Raw genomic sequence first — 22,914 nt, forward strand, 5'->3', positions numbered from 1 at the left:
CTAGATCTCTGGAACCCAAGCAAAGGTGGAAGGAGAGGACCAACTCCACAGAGTAGCTTTGAACTCCATATACACCATGGTGCACATGCACACCAATACACACCATTATAACAGTAGTAATAATAATAGTAAATAGCTTGTTCAAACAGTGCATCCGTGCACCGTGCTGGCTGAGTTCTGGGTGTGTGCTTAGTTCCCGGCTTCAGCCTGCCACCATCGTTGTAAAACTTCACAGTTCTTTAACAATTTTTTTTAAGTCTTGAGGTTTTTATTTGATTTTCAAGGAAAGGTGTCAATATGTGGCTCAGGATGGCCTGAAACCTGAGATTCTCTTGCCTCAGCCTCCTGAGTGCTGGCATTATGAGCCTGTGCCACCATACTCAGCTTTGGTTGTTTTTGAAATAAACTGTGTGTGTTTCCTTGTAACCTTTTCTGTGCAGTACTTGAAACAAAAATTATATCATATTCTGTTTGATTGTAGCCTTTTAGGATAATATCATCGTGCTCTATACACCCTTTTAAAAGGTGTGTGATAATAGACTATCTTTACTATTTTTGACAGCTAACTCTCATACTTCGTTACTTTTAGTTTTTTGGGGGGTTTTTTGTTTTTGTTTTTCAAGACGGTTTCTTTGTGTAGCCCTGACTATCTTCAAACTCTCTCTGTAGACCAGGCTAGCCTCAAACTCACAGAGATCTGCCTGCCTCTGCCTTCTGAGTCCTTGGATTAAAGGCGTGCGCCACCACTGCCTGGTGATTTTTTTTTTTTTTTGGTTTTTCGAGACAGGGTTTCTCTGTGTAGCTTTGCGCCTTTCCTGGATCTAGCTCTGTAGATCAGGCTGGCCTTGAACTCACAAAGATCCTCCTGCCTCTGCCTCCCAAGTGCTGGGATTAAAGGCGTGTGCCACCACCGCCCGGCGATTTTTTATTTAAATGTATGAATTATTCCTTCTCAACTCACCTGCATCTTGAGTTATTTCTAAAGAAAAGCTCTTTAGATAAAGAATTACTAAACTGAAGAGATGATCACTTAAAAAATTGTGTGTGTGTGCGCGCGCTTAAGGGTTTGTGCTCAGGGGAGTCCAGAAGAGGCCATCAGAACCCCTGGAGTTGGAGTTACAGGCACTTGTGAGCTGCCCAGCATGGGTGCTGGGAACCATCCTTTGGTATCTGCATGAACAGTTTATGCTCTTATCCACTGGGCCATCTTTCCAGCCCTGAGAGTAGACATTTTATAAAATTATTATTATTAGTTATTATTTGTGTGTGTGTGTGTGTGAGAGAGAGAGAGCGAGAGAGAGAGAAGGGCATACTTGTGGATGTCAGAAGACAACTTACAAGTCATTTCTCTTCCTACACCAACTGCACAAAGTTGTCTAGAAAGCATTTTCATCTTCTGATCCATCTCATCACCCTTGAACATGTTATGGTTTGCAGTCAGTGGTGTGCTGGTGAACATCTGACATCCGGTCCTGGGGAGGACTCACCCAGTGTGTGGTGCAGTCAGTGGTGTGCTGGTGAACGTCTGACGGCCGGTCCTGGGGAGGACTCACCCGGTGTGTAGTGCACAGTGGTGTGCCGGTGAACGTCTGACGTCCGGTCCTGGGGAGGACTCACCCGGTGTGTGGTGCAGTCAGTGGTGTGCCGGTGAATGTCTGACGTCTGGTCCTGGGGAGGATTCACCCAGTGTGTGGTGCAGTCAGTGGTGTGCCGGTGAATGTCTGACGTCCGGTCCTGGGGAGGACTCACTCGGTGTGTGGTGCAGTCAGTGGTGTGCCGGTGAATGTCTGACGGCTGGTCCTGGGGGCCATGCTGAGATCACTAGTGCAAAGTGACTACTGCCACACACTGCTGTATGCCTCCCCCACCCCTGGGCATCAGATGCTCTGCGTTCTTACACACTCGGCAGGCTCAGAAATGGCCCCCGTTTAAATTCTTATTTCCTACAAGAAGTGTTGATTTCACCTGGACAGAGTGATTCCACAGTCACACTGCATTGCCACAGAAGGCCATCCCTTCCAAGCCAGCAGCAGCATCCCACCGCCTGTCCCCAGAGAGCCTTGCTCATCTTCGTCCAGCATGGTTACCGAAGAGTAGAAAATGCTTCATAATTACAGCAAGGTTCCCCTGTGGTTCTGTCTTCCGTCTCTGCTAGCCAGGCCTGCCCTTCACTTAGCTACCACTTAGTGTTCGGTACTGCTTTGTGTCTTTGTTGAATGCTGTGACCTTGAAGTGCACTTGAGACTTGCATTTTCTTCCCTCTGCTTTTAAAAAGGAGTCTTCTTTGTCCATTGCCCAGGATATTGAGTGTTTGAGTATTAAAGGCAGCCATCTGTATGGGATCCTTACAGGAAAACCCTCCCACTGAAGATGGTCAGGTTGACTGTTCTGCCCTCTTCTTTCTCATGCTGTCATTTTCTGAAAAGTGCTCCATGGACAGTCGCCAGATCCCAGCTGTGCTACTTCACCCGACCGCACGCTCTCAGCAAAGCAGAAAGGAAGACGTATTTATAACCCTCCCGAACAGCTTTCCTCTTCAACTCTGATGGCTGCTTGGTCATAAAAGGAAGTGATCTGGCCGAGTTCATGCAGTCACTGTGGCTCGGCCGGGTTTGGAGCCCAGAACTCCTAGTCTTTATTTCTCTCATTAAGCCGGCTCACCTAGCACTCACTGCCCCGTATAACCTCTCCTGACACTAAGGCTCCAAGTTAACGCCTGCAACACCGAGAGACTTTGGAGTCACTTTCACATCCTTAAAGGAGGATTAAATGATACTTAATACTTAGCCCGTTGTTGAGTGGGCTTTTTCACTTCCTGTGCTGTGCATGTCTGCCCCCTGCATGCCTGTCTCCATTGGAGCGCTCCCTTCAAGCGTTTTCAGCCTGACCCCCATTTGTGGGTGCATGGCAGATGTTCCTCTTTAACTAATCACCCCTGCTCTGTATGGCTCATCTTAGGTCAGGGTGTTCTAAGAAACTGGCCATTTCTGCTCAAAGATTTCTTATTCCCATCCTACCTAGAAACACACTTCTCTGAGGCTGGGCATCTGCTGTGGAATGGGGTATAATATTATAGTGTATACCGTGTAGATAGCATTTGGGTCCATCTCTACTTGAGATGGAAGATAAAACTTGAGACCCAAAGAGTGTTGATCAGTTGGCCCTCGTACCCTTAATTTTTCTCTACCAGTTATAAAAGGGCCTTGGAACTGGAGATGGAGGTGGTCTGTGATGATGGACTGAACTGGAACAGGATGTGGGGAGGTGACTGCAGCAGGAGCTGTCTGTCTGTAGTGTTGCTATGGTTACTGTTTCTTGAATGGTAGTCCTCAGTCTGTGCTGAATGCAGGTGAGAATCACTTGAGAGATGAGGAAACTAAGCTCAGAGATGTTTAGTCAGTTACCAAAGGTCCCCGAAGGGTGAGTCACAAAGAACATTCTGCACAGGCCGACTTTTTTTTTTTTTGAAGTCACATTTGACAGTTGAAACTCAGATCTCTAGAGGAATGTCATTTTCTGGGTTGATATTGAGGCTCTTCCTAAATACCTCTGGGGTGCTCTTAGAATCTGTGGAGCCAAGCTTCACTGGTCTCTGCTGTTCTGGGCCCTAGCTCTGATTCCTTTTTTCTCTATGATGTCATCCAAAATTCTCCACATCTGAAAAGAGGCCTTTGAGACAAAACAAGTCAGCACTTTTCCTTTTCTCTCCCTCCCTCCCTCCCCACTCCCTCCTCCCTCCCTCTCTCCTTTCTTCTGTTTTGGTGCTAGAGCTAGAGATAGGACCTCACAGTCCAAGCTGGCTCCAAACTCCCTATGTAGCTAAGAATGACCTTGAACTTCTGACCCTCCTGCCTCCACCTCCTGAGCGACAGGATCACAGGTGTGTGCCACTGCTCGGGTGTATGTGGTGCTGCGGATTGATCACAGGGCTTCCTGTATGCTAGACAAGCCCTGCACACACTATGTCCCCAGCTCCTCAACCCTTTTGTTTGCAGGCAAGGGCGAAATTCCCTTTGGGTCTTGCAGTCAGTCAGCTGCAGAGTTAGCACACACCTGCTGACAGTGGACAGTGCCCTATCCACTGTGTAAGCCTTAGTGTAAGCCCTTCCGCTGTCACAGAAGGAGTGATGCTATGTTCTCCCCTCCCCCTTCCTTGCTGCATAAAGGGGAACATTAAAAGGGGGCAGCACAAGCGTGGCAGTGTGGCAGGTGGCAGTATGGCAGTGTGGCAGTGTGGTAGGTGGCAAGGTGGCAGTGTGGCGGGTGGCAGGGTGGCAGGTGGTAGTGTGGCAGGTGGCAGTGTGGAAGGTGGCAGTGTGGAAGGTGGCAGTGTGGAAGGTGGCAGTGTGACAGGTGGCAGTGTGGCAGGTGGCTGTGTGACAGGTGGCAGTGTGGCAGGTGGCTGTGTGACAGGTGGCAGTGTGGCAGGTGGCAGGGTGGCAGGGTGGCAGGTGACAGTGTAGCAGGTGGCAGTGTGGCAGGGTGGCAGGTGGCTAGGTGGCAGTGTGGCAGGTGGCAGTGTGGCAGGTGGCTGTGTGGCAGGCAGCCAGAGCAGAAGAGCTCAAGGAAATGCTTGTAATTCAGATCTCAGAGCTCTCTTGCTTGCCAGCGCCCCCCCCCCATCCTCAGCCAAAAGAGTTCCAGTGTTAAAACTGACATAAATGAATGCTAAGAATGGAGAGGGAAGGAAATGGAACTTGAGGATGCTGTGCTGTGGTTCTGTATGTGAGCTTCCCGTCTCAGTCACTCAAACAGAGCCTCCCCCTCTAGCTGCTCTAGGACCCATGCCCAGATTCTGGGTGCAAGGGGGTGGTGTAATGGGCCTGGAGAAGCTGACTGGTTCAGTTGTCTGCAGCTACAAGTGCAGGCTTAAAGCACAAAAAATAATCGGTTACAGTAAGGAAAAAGCTGCAGTGACCACACTTGAAGCAAGTGCTCTTTTTCTTAGACTCTAAAGTGTTAGTGCTGAAATGATTGTGCATAAAATGTCCTGGGTGTCTGCTGAGCACATAGGTACTCTCCCTCAGAGAGGCAGGGGATCAGATGGGATGTGTGCCTGAGTGCAGCCAGTTTCCAGGCAGCTGTGATGTGGGTGGTATGTGGCCATCCTTTCTAGCAGTGGTTTTCAGCTGTTCTCAGAACCACCCGAGATCCAGCAATGGATCTGAGGATGCGCTCAGCGCTAGAGTGCTGTTGTAGCACACGTGAGGCCCTGGCTACCATCTCTAGCACCAAAACCCACTGCTGAAGCCAAGTCCCAGGCTCTTGATCAGAACCTCTGGACTTGGAGCCCAAGGAGCAATCATTTTAAAAGCTCCCCACAGGGCAACTAAGCATAGTGTGAGAAGCAGAGCCATGGCAGGGAGTGGGGGGGTGGGGAGTACTGATGTTGAAACCCTGATGAGTGTTGGGAAACCCCAGGTTCCTCTGAGCTAGCAGGCTGAGAAGAGGGCAAAGTTCCCCAGGGAACACTGTTGCTCCTGACTTTTACACCATAGTGAGAGGCATGGGAAGCTACAAAGCCAGTCCAGGGGTTTTGAGGGCATGAGAAAAAGCCTCACAGGTTTTTTTTTTTTTTTTTGTCTTGTCTCGTTTTGTTTTTTCCTCTTGACTCCAAGACTACCCGCTCTAGTGCGCTCCAAATTCAAGTTCACAGACCAGAGCAGCTACATCAGAATTACTGAGAAGGTTGATGGAGATGCAGGTCACTGAGTACCCCTTGGAGGCAGGGAGGCACTCTTGTTGCGGTTAATAGCACCAGGTGCATGCCAGGCTTTGTGTGCTCAGGGTCATCTCACTAAATCTCCACAGCAGCCCTATTAGGTGGGTGCCGTGATTTTCCTCACAATTCACATAGGGCCACCAAGGCCCACAGGATTGAATGCTTGGCCTTGGCTGCTTGTATAATAAGAGGCAGGGCTCAGCATGGCTTTGATAGCTATGTTCATGAAAGTTCACTGTATGCTGACAATATTTATCTATCTGCAGAGAACTTATTTGTAAGTAGACACACATCTATCTATTTGCCCTGAATACATGAAGATACCTCTAGAAAAGACTTCAAAAACTAAGAAGTTTTTACATAATCAAGAAATGTGTTAATTAGATGTTGGTAGTAGCAAATTTCATTTTCTGAGATTGAGGGTAGATGAAGATGGACCTGTCTCCAGTAGGACACAGAAAAGGCCTCATGCATCTCCGCCATGGAACACTACTCAGCCACTACTGGCAATGGCTGTAGAACATTTGCAGGCCAGGAAAAGCCTATGAGATGATGAGAAACATAAATCTGCATGTATGGCATGATCCCACTTCTGCTTAGAAGTCATAACACAAATATATTTATGTAAAAAAATAGATAGGGGCAGTTGTCTTAGCTAGGATTTCTGTTGCTGTGGTAAATACAATAACCAAAGGAGTTTGGGGAAGAAAGGGTTTAGTTCATTACAGTTGTCATCTGTTGTGAAGGGAAGTGAAGGCGGGAACCTGGAGGCAGGAACTGAAACAGAGGCCGTGGAGGAGCGCTGCTTACTGACTTCTATCCTTGGCTTGCTCAACGTGCTTTCTTACACATCCCTGGACCTCCGCCTACCCGGGGGTGCTACTTCCAGCATTGGTCTGGTCCCCCCTAAGCCTACCCACATCAATCATTCATCAATAAAATGTGCTACAGACTTGCCTATAGTCAGTTGGATGGAGGCATTTAATTTCTCTCCCTAGATAACTCTGACGTGTGTCAAGTTGGCAAGCGGGGGTGGGGGAAAAAGAAAGCCAACCAGGACAGTAGTCATGCATGAAGATGTGGACAGAGGTTCCTTTAGCTGTTGGTAACATGGCATGGTTGTGGGATGTTTTTTTGGTTTTTTGATTTTTTTTTTTTCAGTCTAAATGTTGTTTCAGCTTCTGCTTTTGGATTACATCACACTGAGCATTGTATGAAACAATTACATAAAGTTTCTGGGCTAATTTAAATGAAAAGAACTGGGTGTTCCGGCACACACCTTTACTCCCAGCACTTGGAGGCAGAGGCAGGTGGATCTCTGTGAGTTTGAGGCCAGCCTGGTCTACAAAGTGAGATCCAGGACAGGCTCCACTGCATAGTGAGACCCTGTCTCAAAAGGGAGGGGTGGTGGTGGTGGTGGTGGTGGTGGTGACAGGGCTTGCTGGGGAAAGGTGCTTACAGTGCAAGTGCAAGCCTGGTGACCCGAGTTCAATCCCCAGAACCCATGTAAAGGTGGAAGGAAGATCTGACTCCACACAGTTGTCCTCTGACCTCCACGCGTGCATGATGGCACAAGCCCATTTCTCCCCAATATCTATCACTACCCTATAGCTGAAGTTTCTCTCCAGGTCCTGCCAAGCCCCTGCAGTCCCACAGCCCACAGCCTACTTATAAAATAATCACTCAGAAGCTTATATTAATTATGAACTGTATTGCCTAATGGCTCAGGCTTCTTGCTAACTAGACCTTACATCTTAAATTAACCCATTTCTATAAATCTATACCTTGCCATATGGATCGTGGCTTACCGGTATCTTTACATCTTGTTTCTCATGGCGGCGTCTGGCAGCGTCTCCTGACTCAGCCTTCCACTTCCCAGAATTCTCCTCTCTCCTTATCCCACCTATACTATACTTCCTGCCTGGCTACTGGCCAATCAGCATTTTATTTATCAATCAGAGCAACACATTCTCAGCATACAGGAAGACATCCACAGCATAGGCCCTCTCTCCCTCTCCTTCCCCCTCCCTGCCTTCCTCCCACACATGCACACACACATGTCAACCATGTTTTTATTTAATCTACATTGTGCTTACAAAGGGAATCCGTGGCTGCATGGTTCTCTGCCAGCTGTCTTTCCGCCTCCTTCCTCATTCTCGCTCCCTTCCCTCCCAGTTATGTCCAGCCTTCGGCCGTAGTTTTTGTTTTGTTTTGCTTTCTGACAGTGCTGGGAATCAAACACAGGACCTGCACATGCTGGACAAATGCCAAAGTCCATCCTAGCCTTTGTTCATCCGTCTTTCCATCATTCAATAAACATTTTCTAGACAGCTACTGTATGTCTAAGATCGTAGAAGGACGGAAAGGATTCTCCATGCTCTCTAGACACTCAGCATCCACTTTATCATTAAAAATTAAACTTTTATTTTGGAATAACTTTAGATTTATAGAAGATAGTTGCAGGAACTAGAGAGATTGCTCGGTGGTTAAGAGCACTGACTGCTTTTCCAGAGGACCAAGGTTTGATTCCCAACACCTACCTGGTAGCTCACAACCATCTGTAAATCCAGTTTCAGGGAATCTGCTGCCCTCTTTTGGTACTTTACACCCAGTGCACAGACATGCATGCAAGCACAACACCCATACACATAAAATACAATTTTAAAAGTAACCAGTGGGCCTGGAGAGATGGCTCAGTGGTGAAGTTCATTGCTGCTCTTCCAGAGGATCCAGGTTTGATTCCCAGCACCCATGTACCAATTTACAACCATCCATAACTCCAGTTCCAGGGGATCCAGTGCCCTCTTCTGACCTCTGTGGGCACCAGCTATCATGTGGTGCCAAAATATGCATGCAAGGAAAACATTCATACACATAAAAAACAAAATAATTTTAAAGGTAACTGGGAAGATATCAAAAAGAATGTGTTGCAGAGTGGTGCAGAGTTCCGGTCTGGCCTTGTGCAGTTTCAGTTTTCCTTCACGTTGCTACCTCCACCCCTGCTCCTTCTTCAGAGCTCAGCAGCCAGGGCTGCTGCGGTCCTCTGGGTTTCCCAGTAGCTCCTGACCCAGGGCATCACACTGCAGTTTTTCTGTTGTGCCGTGTCTCCTTAGGCTCTTAGGCTCTCCAAACTGTCTTGTGTTGATGACCTTGACAATTGGACAACGGTTCAGCCATGTTTTCAGAGTATCTGTTTCCTTATTAAAATGTGCCTATGGACACAAACTAAACAAAAAAATTAAGACAAAAACCTAATATATGTGTGTGTGTCTGTGTGTTTTGCATTGGTGAGTCTGTTTTGCATTGGCCAACCACTCCTAGCCATGGGGCCTGCCCTGCAGTATAGCTGATCTTCTCAGTGACAGTGAGTGTCGTCTTGGTTAGGGTGGGACTTGGTGTCCATTCCCCTTCCCAGTGTTGGGATTTTCTCGGTTTGCACAGTGCCGGCCTTGTGCATGCTGCCACAGTCTCTGTGAGTTCATGGGTGTCCATCCTGCTGTCTCTTTGGAATTGTTCACCACCTCTGGCTCTTACAGTCTTTCTGCCTCCTCTTCTGCAAGACATCTCATTTAGGACCGAGTGCTCCAAAGTCTCTCACTCTCTGCACATTGTCCAGTTGTGGGTCTCTCTGTTAATTCCCATCTACTACAAGAACAAGCTTCTCTGATGAGGGTTGAGCAATGCTCTGATCTATGGACATAGCAATATATCATTAGGAGTCATTTTATTGCTATGTTCATTTACCAGAATAATAGTAGTCGGTCTTCCTCTAGCCCCATAACTGATCTAGTTTCATTTTGGTATTTTTGTCTTAGTGTGTGTGTGTGTGTGTGTGTGTGTGTGTATGTGTGTGTGTATGTGTATATATATATATACTTATTTGTTCTGGTATTTGTTTTGTTTTGTTTTAGGGAGAAAGAACATTGGGTGGGTATGAGAGGAGTTGGTGGAGAGGAAATAATATAATCAAAATATTGTATAAAAAATAAATAAATTTTTTTTTTTTTGGGGTTTTTTCGAGACAGGGTTTCTCTGTGTAGCTTTGCGCCTCTCCTGGAACTCACTTGGTAGTACAGGCTGGCCTCGAACTCACAGAGATCCGCCTGGCTCTGCCTCCCGAGTGCTGGGATTAAAGGCGTGCGCCACCACCGCCCGGCTTAAATTTTTTAAAAAAGAATGTGGTTATGGGTTTTTTTTTAAAGAATCCAAATGTAATCAAGTTCCCCTGTTCTTTCCTCCTCCCCAGGGATCCCTGATAGCCACATGGCACTCTTGGTTACAGCCTTCTCCTATAAAGTTACTGTTTTTGCTTTGGAAACAAATCCCACAGTTCAGTCTCCCCCAGAGATGGGAGGATTAAGGTCTTCTCCTAAAGAGGACAGCATCCATATCTATTGTTTGAGTTCTTATTGACTTATGAATTCCAATATTGATGGGTGTGGATTATCGATTTCTTTGGCAGAGCTGAGGATGGAATTCAGAGTCTGGCACACACTAGGCAGACGCTCTGCCATGGGGCCATAGACACTTATTATAGTTTAGGTGGCGTCTCCCTGAACTCACTTGTCCTCTGGTTGCTCCTGTTTGGACACTCAGGCTCTTTGTACTGCTCTCTTCATTTCCCTGATGTGGCCTCATTCCTTTCCCCCCTTGAGTACTTCCTGTTTTCTGGTACTCTAAGATGGTCCTTGAGTACTTCCTGTTTTCTGGTACTCTAAGATGGTCCTTGAGTACTTCCTGTTTTCTGGTACTCTAAGATGGTCCTTGAGTACTTCCTGTTTTCTGGTACTCTAAGATGGTCCTTGAGTACTTCCTGTTTTCTGGTACTCTAAGATGGTCCTTGAGTACTTCCTGTTTTCTGGTACTCTAAGATGGTCCTTGAGTACTTCCTGTTTTCTGGTACTCTAAGACGGTCCTTGAGTACTTCCTGTTTTCTGGTACTCTAAGATGGTCCTTGAGTACTTCCTGTTTTCTGGTACTCTAAGATGGTCCTTGAGTACTTCCTGTTTTCTGGTACTCTAAGATGGTCCTTGAGTACTTCCTGTTTTCTCGTACTCTAAGACGGTCCTTGAGTACTTCCTGTTTTCTGGTACTCTAAGACGGTCCTTGAGTACTTCCTGTTTTCTGGTACTCTAGGATGGTCCTTGAGTACTTCCTGTTTTCTCGTACTCTAAGACGGTCCTTGAGTACTTCCTGTTTTCTCGTACTCTAAGACGGTCCTTGAGTACTTCCTGTTTTCTCCTACTCTAAGATGGTCCTTGAGTACTTCCTGTTTTCTGGTACTCTAAGACGGTCCTTGAGTACTTCCTGTTTTCTCCTACTCTAGGATGGTCCTTGAGTACTTCCTGTTTTCTCCTACTCTAAGATGGTCCTTGAGTACTTCCTGTTTTCTGGTACTCTAAGATGGTCCTTGAGTACTTCCTGTTTTCTCCTACTCTAAGATGGTCCTTGAGTACTTCCTGTTTTCTCCTACTCTAAGATGGTCCTTGAGTACTTCCTGTTTTCTCGTACTCTAAGATGGTCCTTGAGTACTTCCTGTTTTCTCCTACTCTAAGACGGTCCTTGAGTACTTCCTGTTTTCTCATACTCTAAGACGGTCCTTGAGTACTTCCTGTTTTCTCGTACTCTAAGATGGTCCTTGAGTACTTCCTGTTTTCTCCTACTCTAAGACGGTCCTTGAGTACTTCCTGTTTTCTCCTACTCTAAGACGGTCCTTGAGTACTTCCTGTTTTCTGGTACTCTAAGATGGTCCTTGAGTACTTCCTGTTTTCTGGTACTCTAAGATGGTCCTTGAGTACTTCCTGTTTTCTGGTACTCTAAGACGGTCCTTGAGTACTTCCTGTTTTCTCCTACTCTAAGATGGTCCTTGAGTACTTCCTGTTTTCTCCTACTCTAAGATGGTCCTTGAGTACTTCCTGTTTTCTGGTACTCTAAGATGGTCCTTGAGTACTTCCTGTTTTCTGGTACTCTAAGACGGTCCTTGAGTACTTCCTGTTTTCTGGTACTCTAGGATGGTCCTTGAGTACTTCCTGTTTTCTCGTACTCTAAGATGGTCCTTGAGTACTTCCTGTTTTCTCATACTCTAAGATGGTCCTTGAGTACTTCCTGTTTTCTCATACTCTAAGATGGTCCTTGAGTACTTCCTGTTTTCTGGTACTCTAAGACGGTCCTTGAGTACTTCCTGTTTTCTCATACTCTAAGATGGTCCAGGCACAGCTTGTGTTCTGTCTCAGCTCTAAAATCAGCCATGTGTCCAAGGCGCCCTGACATCTGTTATTGGAGAATGGATTTTAGAAATCAGCATCTGGCTGGATGTGGTGGTGCACACAGCATTCAGGAGGCAAAGGCAGGCGGATCTGTGAGTTTGAGGCCAGCATGGTCTACAGAGCAAGTTCCAGGACAGCCAGAGCTACACAGAGAAACCCTGTCTCGAAAAAAGAAAAGAGAGAGAGAGAGAGAGAGAGAGAGAGAGAGAGAGAGAGAGAGAGAGAGAGACCAGGTACTTTTGACAGAGAGGAGATGGGAAAAGATACACCTCACCTATAGTGTGTGATGGCTTGTGGGAGGAGAGCAGCTCCAGACCTCCCCAAGTAAAGCCCTCACTGGAGACCTGTGGTTTGAAGTTGAGTAGAATTCTCCAGATGGAAGTCAGGGTTAAGGGAGCAGTGGAAAGAGGTGGGAGGAACATGTATTCCCACTCTGCAGACATGTAGCTTTTGAATTTGAACCAACTGTAGACTCGGGGCCCAGGCCTTGTCCTCATTTCCTGTCTTCATTACACACAGATGGACCATTCTTACAGCTTGCATTTCTCAGAGGGCCCTCCTTGTAAGTCTTGAGTACAGTCCTCAGCCCTCTATCTTCTGTCCCTCTGCCCCTCCTCCTCCCCTCCGTCTCTCCATCCCTTCCTGTCCTTTCTCTCTAGTTCCCGCTGTCTGCCATGCTTTGTGCTGGGCCAGGGAGCACAGGGAAAAACGTTCCAGTTCTTACCTGTCCAGGAGTCCTCTTGTCTAGGGTGAGATCCCAAGCCTTTCTTCTCTTCAGCCAAGTGTCCACTTTCTATGGAGTGTTAGCCTCGTGTGGTACTATCAAACTGACCTGGTGTTTGGCTCTCAGCTAGTGTTTTCTGTTCACAGATAACAGTTGGTGTGTACGATCCCTGTAACCTAGCCCAGTACCCCGGATGGCCTTTGAGGAATTTTTTGGTCCTGGCAGCCCACAGATGGTATTTACATGTGTGTCCATGTCTGTGTGTCTTCATCTGTATGTTTCCATAAGGGTCTACTTATGTCAGCATCTTACCCTAAGGGCATTGATTTCATTCCTGGCATGGAAACTAGAAAATAAGCCAATTAAATTAGTTATGGTCCAGTTTCTACCCCTGGTGCTCTTAAGCAGGTCTGCTAAGGAGTCCCAGCCTCAGCCCCAGCCTGTACTATGCTGAAGTCATTTAGATCATGGTGAGGTCATAGTTGGAGACTTTGATACTGACATTCTCCAGCCCTCCCTTCCTGCTTTTAGACAGGAATTTCCTATTGCTACCACTTCCCACCTTTAAAATCTTTCCTAATCCTAAAATAATAAAAAGGGGTATTAGGAAAAGTCAACTTACACTTAATAAGACACTCAGCATCACTGGGTATCAGGGAAATAAACCTGTAAGAGGTCAGCGGCCCCAGCCCTGCCAAAAATCACCTATGAAAGTGACTATGCTTGTATAGTTGAAATGGGAGGCAGCAAAATTCACAAAAGATGCTGCAACACTTGTGGTAGGATCTGCTGGAGTTAAAAACACCCACGGCTCTGTGGTGGTGTTCTGAGCTTGTTGCTCACAGTGGTACAGGCTGGATGCAAGCAGGCATACACACACACACACACACACACACACACACACACACACACACACACACACACAGTGTATAGCAGCACTGTGGTTCCTAGACCCAGCCTCATGCCCTTCCATTCCGAATGGATGGCAGAGGCCTGGGAGGCACCTCATAGCAGGTGTCCTATCCAAGTGTATCTTCATGCACGGCTTGCTTTTTTTTTAAGGCTTATTTTTATTTCATGTGTATTGAGTGTTTTGCCCAAGTATGTATTTATGTGCACCACATTTGTGCCTTTTTCTTTTTTTTTTTTAAGACAGAGTTTTACTGTGTAGAGAGCTCTGGTGACCTGGAACTCACAGAGATCTTCCAGGCTCTGCCTCCTGAGTGCCAGAATTAAAGGTGTTCACCAGCACAACCAGCTATAGATGGGTTTTCAAACACAGTGTTTAGTGAATTTAGCCAGCCTGAAAGAATACATGTCATGATTCCATTTATGTAGTTCACATCAGGCAAAGTCACTGTGAGGACCTGGGGGGGTGCTCCAGATAGGTGTGGTCAAGCTTAGAGGGATTGTGTGATTTTCTCTATGCTTGCTTTACTTAAGTAAAAATGTTTACTCCAAAATATAAAGATAGACAAATTTTGACAGACCCTAGAGAGACTGGTCATTCGTGCACTCAGCGAGTCCCAGAACATTTGCTGTGTGTCTCCTGGCTGCTGGCAAAGGGCCTCAGGGGTCCCATGTTAAGATCTTGGGAGCATCCCACCCTGGATTTAAAAGCTTCTTCCTTTGTCAGAACTCTCTGTCTGCTGTGTGATTGCTCTAGAAAAGTTCACCTAAGGGGAAAAAAATCCCAGCTAAACTGGCAGCCAGACTCTAAATGCACAGACAGAGGGTGCCTGCACGAATGTCCTCAAAATCTCTCCAAGGTTAAGGAGGTCAGACAGGCATGATTGCATGCCCTGGATTCTCAGCAGCTGGCCTGGAAAGCACTTACGCCAGCTCTTTTTCTTCTCCTTTTTTAATCAAATGAAATAAACACAAATCCGGTGGGGGCAACAGGAGCGGCAGTTTCCAGACCGTTGAAGTCCTCTGCTTTCGAGACCGCACCATGCAGGGGGCGAGAGATGTGGCACACAGCATCATCTTCGAGGTGAAACTTCCAGAAATGGCATTTAGCCCAGGTAATTGGCAAGTCTTTGCCAGTGTGTATAATGAGTGACCAGAGACCCTGCTTCCAGCCTCACAATGGCCCGAGAGAAGGCACAGCTCCCCTTGCAGGCAGTGTGAGAGCCTACCTGGAGCAGAGGGCAACTGTGGTCAGCCCTGAGCAGAGGCTGAGTTCGCTGGCAGCATCTCCAGCAGACTTTTCCAGTCTGGGAGGTGTTTCTCCAGCTTTATGTTTATTTGTTTAATTTTTGATCAACACAAAGTCTTTATTCATGCCTCTTCCTCGAGGAAGTTAATTAATTAACGTGTTTATTCATTGAGTACTTGAAGGTGTGTGTAACACTGTTCTCCATACAGGGTATCAGTCAGCAAAGGCACATTTCTCCTTCCACTTCTAATGTCTTCTCTCACCCTTGTGCAGCAGGTGTTAGCATTTATCCATGTTTTATAGATTAGGAAACAGTCTGAGAGGCATTTTACAAATAGATCTAGATGTGTCTGTTGTGTGCAAATTTATACAAAGTGTATGTACAGACATGCAATGCATACACACTCAAGGTAGAATTCATGCGCAAGTCTGAGTGAATGGGGAAAATGCCCACACCACAAAGTACTGTGTGTGAAGTGTGTGACCCGTGTGAAAGCTGAGTAGTTAGTGTCCAGCCCATGATGCTGCTCATTCAGGGATCTTTTAAGCTTACTGTCCACACTATCGCTGCATAGTTCTTCCCAGATGAATCCCCTACATCCATGTGATGCACATCTGCAGAGCAGCTCCATGCAGATGGCACAGCTTTCCTCAGTGCACTGGTGTGCCTTGGTGTGGGGGCATCAGGTGGTGGCATGCCTCATCTCTTCCCAAGTGCTGAAGTCAGAAGGACTCACGATCGCCCCAGTTCTTGTTGACTCTGTGCTCCAGCCTGGAGATTTTAAATACAACAGGAGAAGTGAACAGAGACTCTTCTGCGAGGTCCAGGGAGGAAGCCACTCCTTTCAGAGGCTTTCTGATTAGCGTTTGGCTTGGCGCCCTCTTCTGGTGCATCCTGAAATAGCTCCTGGCATGCTCCCTTAAGATGCACTGACTTCCATTTATTAAGTTGCAACTCAAAAATAGAGTATACAGTGGGTCACTAAAAAGTGAAGCCAAGAAGATGCAGCCACCAGACCCCTTTCCCGTGCTCCTAATTTTATCCCGTGGGGACACATTGTCTTCCTGTGATTGCACTGAGCCACTCTGCTCCCCTCTCTGGTGTGGCTCATGCTTTTCAATACCAGGCCTGCTATTCATTCCCAACTGATGAAGGCTTCTACATCTCCATCTTCTTCATGCTCTGTGTTGAAGAGTGATTACTCATCTTAGAAGGGGCACTTTCCTTCTGTTTTACATATAAATTAGTGTTTCCACTTAGCTGCAAATAAAGCTGTATAATAAACATTATGAAGACTTACTTAGCATCATGATGTGAGCCCAAGGCGTTTCCATAGCCACACTCTCCAGTGTAGCCATGTGTGGCATAACAACATCCACCACATAGCACGGTGGTCCCTTAAGAGTCTGTTGCCTAGGGATCTCATGACCACTTAATTTGTATAAGTACACTCTGTGGTCTTTTCAGAGCGGGTCAGTCAGCAGCCTGTTATTTCTCCAAACTCCCCCCATCATTAAGCGACATGTGGCTCTCTAAGGCATCCCACAGTTGGAACAGCAGTGATGTGAGAAGTGGTAAAGCCTCCATGGTAGCAGAAAGCTGTTCTGGACACTGGCTGAAGCAGGTGTGGCCACTGCTGGGGATTAGCTGCAATCCCGCTTCCCCTGCCCCTGTGCTCTGCCTGGTTCCCAGCTGGAGTGGACACCGGCTCATTCCCAACATGTTCTTCCTTCATTGGGACTGTGTGTTATGAGGATGGCTTATATAGAAGCAGATGTGTAGATTACTAATCTTCACATGTAGTAGTTTTCATTATTAATAAGTTTACAGTGCATTTAATTTTCTTAGCAGTGGCTGTAGTCAACCGAGCATGGAAGTGCATGCCTGTAATCCCAAAACTTGGGAAGTAGAGGCAGGAGGATCATGAGTTCAAGGCCAACCAGGAATTCAAGGGTACATGAGTTCCTGTCTCTAAATAAATAAATAAGCAAACAAACAAATAAATAAATAGAAAGGGGAGGGGCTTGTATACGTAGATATTTTAACTTGAAATGTCCAGTTGTCTTAGGTGCCATTTATGTAAAGGGGAGACCATGGCTTGTGTCATGGTGGTAGTATCTGAAAAGCATTTTTAAAACATGATGTAAGAATAGTTTAGAATAATGAATTCACAGTAGAAAATGAGTGAGGAGCTCTGAAGCCCTTTATCCGTAGTAAAGAAGTCCTGACGCCTTCATCTGAGCATTAGTGTGAGCATGTGCATACGTTTGAGTGTGTGTGCATGAGGTGTGTGTGTGAGTTTTGGGAGTGTGCTTGAGTGTATCCTTAAATAAAAGTGAGCATGTGAGTGCTAGTGAATGCGAAAGCATGTGCATTCATGAGGGTTTATGTAATTGTGTGTACACACATGTGTTTGTGCATGTGAGAGAGTATTTTATATGTGTGATTTGGAGTGTTAGTGTTTATGGGCACGTGTGTGTGGGGGGTTGTGTAGTTGGTTTCTTTTACTCTTGGGGGCCCACCACCCAGCTACCAAATAATTATGCAGTGGCTTATTATTACTTATAAGTGCTTGGCCTTTGCTTGATTTATTTCTAGTCAGCTTTTCTTAAATTATCCCGTCTACCTCTTACCTCTGGGCTTTTACCTTTCTCTATTCTATATGTCTGTCTTTCCTTCTTACTCCGTGACTGGCTGGGTGGCTGGCCTCTGATGTCCACCTCTCTTCCTTTCGCTCCCAGATCTCTCTTCCCAGATTTCTCCCTCGTATTTATTCTCTCTGCCTCCCAGCCCCGCCTATCCTTTCTCCTGACTGGCTATTGGCCATTCAGCTCTTTATTAGACAGGCAAAGTAAGGCTTCACAGAGTTTAAACAAATACAACATAAAAGAATGCAACACATCTTTGTATCATTAAACAAATGTCCCACAGCATAGACAAATGTAACACATCTTAAAGTAATATTCTACAACAGGGTTGTGTGAATTGGTACTTGTATATGAGCATGTATTGATATACATAAGAATATGTGTGAGTTTGAAAATTTGTGTGCACATATATGCAACTCTAAAGGTCTTTAAGTATATTTTCATGAATGTGAGTGTGTTTTTGTGTGTGTGAATGTACACCATGTGTGAATGCATGTGAATATGATTGTATGTGAGCATGCATTTGTAAGCCTATATATCTGTATGAGTTGACATGAGCATGTGTTGGGAGTGTCTTTCATAGTGTGAGAGTGTGAGCCTATGTATGTGACTTGGTATACAAGCCTGTAAGTGCATATGTGGATGTGAGTGCACATTTCTCTGTTAGTATGGATACATGTGTTAATATGACTGTGGGTGGGCATGTATAAGATTGTGTCTGTTTGAATATTGCATGTATGTGTTGGCTTAATCTTTGTAGGTGTATGTAGGTGAATGTATGTGTGCATACCTGTATGTCAATGTATTTGTGAGTTGTGGGTATCTGAGTGTGTGAGTGAATGTGTATTTGAATGAGCATGTGTGTCCACATGTACACATATGTAAATGTGACATTGTCAGAGTGACTTTTGTCAGTGTGTATTTGTGAGTGTCTTAGTGTAGGTAGTATTTGAGTGTGCAGGAGTTTGAATATAAATGTTTGTGTGTGTGTGTGTGTGTGTGTGTGTGTGTGTGTGTGTATTGTGTATCTTGTGTTAAAACCTGTGCATAGGCCGGGCGGTGGTGGCGCACGCCTTTAATCCCAGCACTCGGGAGGCAGAGCCAGGCGGATCTCTGTGAGTTCGAGGCCAGCCTGGACTACCAAGTGAGTTCCAGGAAAGGCGCAAAGCTACACAGAGAAACCCTGTCTCGAAAAACCAAAAAAAAAAAAAAAAAAAAAAAAAAAACCTGTGCATGTGTTTTAGCATATATGTGGGGTGTGCACATGTGTGAGAGAGTGTGTCACTGATGATGGAACTCAGCTCCATTATTGCAGCTTTCACACACTGAATATTGTTCTACTACCAAGCTGCAACCCCAGCCCAGCCCCAGCCCCAGCCCAGCCCCAGCCCCAACCCCAGCCCCAACCCAGCCCAGCCCCAGCCCCAACCCCAGGCCCAACCCAGCCCAACCCAGCCCAGCCCCAGCCCCAACCCCAGCCCAGCCCAGCCCAGCCCCAGCCCCAGCTCAGCCCCAGCACAGCCCAGCACAGCCCAGCACAGCCCAGCTCAGCCCCAGCACAGCCCAGCCCAGCCCAGCACAGCCCAGCACAGCCCCAGAGCCTCACTTAGAGCAGACACTGGAAGTAATATTGAAATGTAACCTAAGGCAGAGTTCTCTGCTCAGTGGTTGAAGCTTATTCTAAATAGAAGGAAGTCTTTGAGAAAAGGAGAGGACGGAGGTCCCAGAACAGCAGCAGGAATTGTGAGAGATCTTGTGGCCCTGAGGGGTTTCTGTTAACTGCAGGATGTGGAAAGAGCACTCCACACAGTGACAGATCTACACTCATGGAAATACCATCTCATTCTTTGTAGCACAGACTAAGATAAACTCTGGCGAGTTCTGGGATTGGAGTTCCAGGGGCTCCTGTATAGGAGATAAAAGGACAGCTGGCCTGGAGAGATGGCTCAGCAGTTAAGAGCACTGGCTGCTCTTGCAGAGGTCCACTTCCTAGCACCCATATGGTGGTTCAAAACTGTATGTAACTCTGGCTCTAGGGGATCTGATGCCCTCTTCTGGCCTCTGAAAACACTGCATACATGTGGTGTACTGACATGCAGGCAAAACACTCATACACATAAAATAAGCATTGTTAAAAGAAGAGGGCAGTCAATGTGAAGGGAAGGAGAGGGCAGCTGGGGTGACAGGGCTCAGTCTGAAGTGCTTGCCACACAAGCGTGAAGACATGAGTTCAGGTTTGTTTTTATTTCCCCTTTAGTAAACCTTATGTTTTATTTACCTTAAGATTGTCCTAAAGCAGTTGGCTGGGAGAAGAACCAGAAAGGAGGCATGGGACCAAGGATGGTGAACCTCAGCGGATGCATGGACCCCAAAAGGTAGACATGACGGGTGCCATTGTCTCCAGTGGGTGTGGCCGATGCTGTGCCGTGTAGTTCAGGGGTGCTGGTAACGGTAGTAGAGCCAGCTACTGCTGGTCCACATTGTCCTGAGGACTAGTGTGCCAGGCATCCCGAGGCATGTGCGGCTTTCCACTCTTGTTTCCAGCTCAGACTCTCAGACACCCGGACCTCAGCACGGCCTTTTCTAGTTTCTATGGTCGTTGCCGTTTAGAGTCTCACTGTGCAGCCCTGGCAGGCCTGGAAGTTGCAGAGCTCACCTGCCTCTGCCTCCCTTTCTAGTTCTTTATTCCCGGCTGTAGACTTTGTCCTACCTACCACCCCTGAAGGATTTTATAAAGAGCATTGCATTTGTGGAGAAGCCACATTACTTTCAAGGATGAGAATCCGCGTACCCTTTATTATGCTCTGGGAGGGTTTTTGGTACTTGGAAGAGCCATTCTTGTAAGCCGACACAACAGCTCGGGACTGCTCTAACTTCCCCTCTCCCCTTGCTGTTAGGAGCTCCATATAGGGACTTGGGCCCACCCCAGCAATCGCAGAGGAAGTGGCCTGCTTTCTGCATGATAACCTTTCTCCACTCTGTTACCTACAAGCTTCCTCTCATTTTCACTCTGACTCCGATTGCCTGATTATTGCCATCTTGTTTCCTCCCATAGATCTTGTCTCTCTGTTAGAAATGAAGACTGGAGCACATGTGAATGTGTTAGGTCTCCAGCCTGGGTCAAATGGCCGAGGTGCCCATTAACACATATCAAAGCAGACCTGGCCACCAGGTTCTCCTAGCATCCCTCAGTCCCTACCTGTTACAGGGTATGACTGGCATATCCTACCCCCTACCCTGAACTCCCCATCCCAGGGCCTGGGCTGCCCTTCCCTGTATAATCCAGACATTTTGGCTCTCTCTCTCTCTCTCTCTCTCTCTCTCTCTCTCTCTCTCTCTCTTTCTCTCTCTCTCTCTCTGTTTTTACTTTTTTAATTTATTCTTTGTGTCTTTTATATCGTGCATCTTGATCCCATTCATCTCCCTGTCCCTTCGTATCTGCCTTCTGCACTTGCAACCTCCCCACAAAATCAAATTAAGAGGGAAAAAGAAAAGAAAAATCTCATCATGGACACTGTAGTGTGACACAGCGAGTCACACAGTATACCCTTTAATCCACACATCTTTACTTGCAGGTGTTCATTGCAAAGAGTCATTGATCTGGTTTGAGGCCTCAGGTTTCTGCTACACTGTTGATGCTGGGCCTTCACTGGGACTCTGTAAATGGAGGTTTTCCTCTGTTCCACCCAGTCCCCGCAGCCACTTTTAAAATAACTACTCAGAGGCTTATATTAATTATAAATGTTTGGCCAGTAGATCAGGCTTATTACTAGCTCTTACACTTAAATTAACCTGTTTCTATTAATCTATGTATCACCACATGGCCCATGGCTTACTGGTTCTTTCACATCTTGCTTTTTGGGCAGCTCACAGCATCTGCCCTGACTCTGCCCTTCATCTCCATCTTCAGTGTGAATGTACTGCCTAACCTTATTCTGCCTCGCCATTGGCCACACAGCTTTTTTTATCAACCAATGAGAGCACCACATATTCACAGTGTACAGAAAGACATCCCACATCCTGTTGTTGCCCTGTGTCATGGAGATCCTGCAGTTTTGGGTACAGAGGACCGGCCCCTTCATGTGCTTCAGCAGATTATAGATGGGGTGGATGTTGGAGTAGACCAACTCCTTGTTCTGGGCCTGGGTAGTTGCAGGATTGGTCAGCCCACCGGCTCTCTCCATCCTTACCACCAGGGTGAGATCTCCAGCATTGCCCCGGCTAGTTTACCCCTGCTTGTAGTAATGAGCAAGGGGTGGGACGCGTTCTCCTTCTTTCATACCCTCAGGGCACGTGCACATACAACAGCAGGACCAGCTCTACTGGGTTTCCCAGGGGCCACTCTCCTGAGTGCTCCAGCTGGTGAGGGGCAGGGACAGCTCTTCTACTCCACAGGCATCGAGGGGGGAATCTCTCCCCAGCCTCTGCCACCATATGGCAGATGAAGGGTGGAGCCAGATTTCCCAAGCTCACGTTCTCAGGCCAGTTCACCCTCATCCGTCAATAGTGAAGTGCAAGGCCCGATTTCCTGAGTGCTGCAGCTGATAAGGGGGAGGGTCAGCTCCCTCACCTGGCAGGGGAGACGGGAGTGGGGGATCCTTCCCTCGCCCTCACCACCGCATGTATGCCCATCTCTTGGCTCAAGCTCCCACTGTTGGTCAGTGGCTCTTCTCTTGCTCTCCCTCCCCCTCTCTCCTCATCTGGCCCAGCTCAGTCTGGTCATGTCCACTCTGGACTGTCCCGGATGTCCCTGCCTCTGACTATGCTCTCCCCTCCTCCACCATACCTACCAGCTGTCATGTCCTCTCCTTTTTATTTCTTTTTTTTTTTTCATTCAAATGACTCACCAGCACATCCATCCCTTGTTTTCCAGGCTGGCTGAGTCATCCGTGGATCTGAATCTCAAGTTGATGTGTTGGCGATTGGTCCCCACCTTGGACTTGGACAAGGTCGTGTCTGTCAAGTGCCTGTTGCTGGGAGCTGGTACCTTGGGGTGTAATGTAGCTAGGACACTGATGGTGAGTTTGGGGACCTCTGTGCAGCTGTCCAGCTGTGCCTCTTGTTTCCCAGCACTGGTGCCTCCCATCTCCTAGGTGCCCCCTCCCATTCCTCTCCGGCTCTCCTCAGCAACGCTAGTTCAAGAGTAATCTGTAGTCATTGTGAGACAGAAGCGGAAGATGCCCCTCCAGTCCCGGTCCAGTTCCCTTCCCACAAATAGTCAGACTCCATACACAAGGACATTACCACTGAGGTTGTCCTGGCTGAAGGAAACGGAGGCCATTCATGGGCCTTGTCACTTATCTGTTCATTTATATTCATAAAAGCTGTCTGTCTCATAGACTGCTATTTATAAAAAGTTTTCTTTATAACTTATTAGTCCAACTTTAAAACTATG

The 22,914-nt window shown here is 47.0% G+C and overlaps 1 protein-coding gene across 9 annotated transcripts in view; it reads left to right on the forward strand.

Annotated features, from left to right (window-relative positions):
- Atg7 (autophagy related 7) overlaps window positions 1–22,914 on the forward strand; it is a 279,653-nt gene that overhangs the window by 71,396 nt on the left and 185,343 nt on the right. For all 9 annotated transcript variants that reach the window (XR_008214479.1, XR_008214474.1, XR_008214477.1 and 6 more), the window contains exons 8-11: window positions 12,859–12,947; window positions 14,615–14,736; window positions 19,804–19,894; window positions 22,393–22,537. Coding sequence is in view for 1 of the 9 variants with exons in the window: in XM_052721064.1 (XP_052577024.1) it covers window positions 12,859–12,947; window positions 14,615–14,736; window positions 19,804–19,894; window positions 22,393–22,537 (447 nt within the window). In the remaining 8 variants the exon portion in view is untranslated. The remainder of the gene's footprint in view (window positions 1–12,858; window positions 12,948–14,614; window positions 14,737–19,803; window positions 19,895–22,392; window positions 22,538–22,914) is intronic.

Source organism: Peromyscus californicus, unplaced genomic scaffold (assembly GCF_007827085.1).
Source record: "Peromyscus californicus insignis strain IS unplaced genomic scaffold, ASM782708v3 Scaffold_6__1_contigs__length_162567912, whole genome shotgun sequence".
Classification (NCBI taxonomy): domain Eukaryota; kingdom Metazoa; phylum Chordata; class Mammalia; order Rodentia; family Cricetidae; genus Peromyscus; species Peromyscus californicus.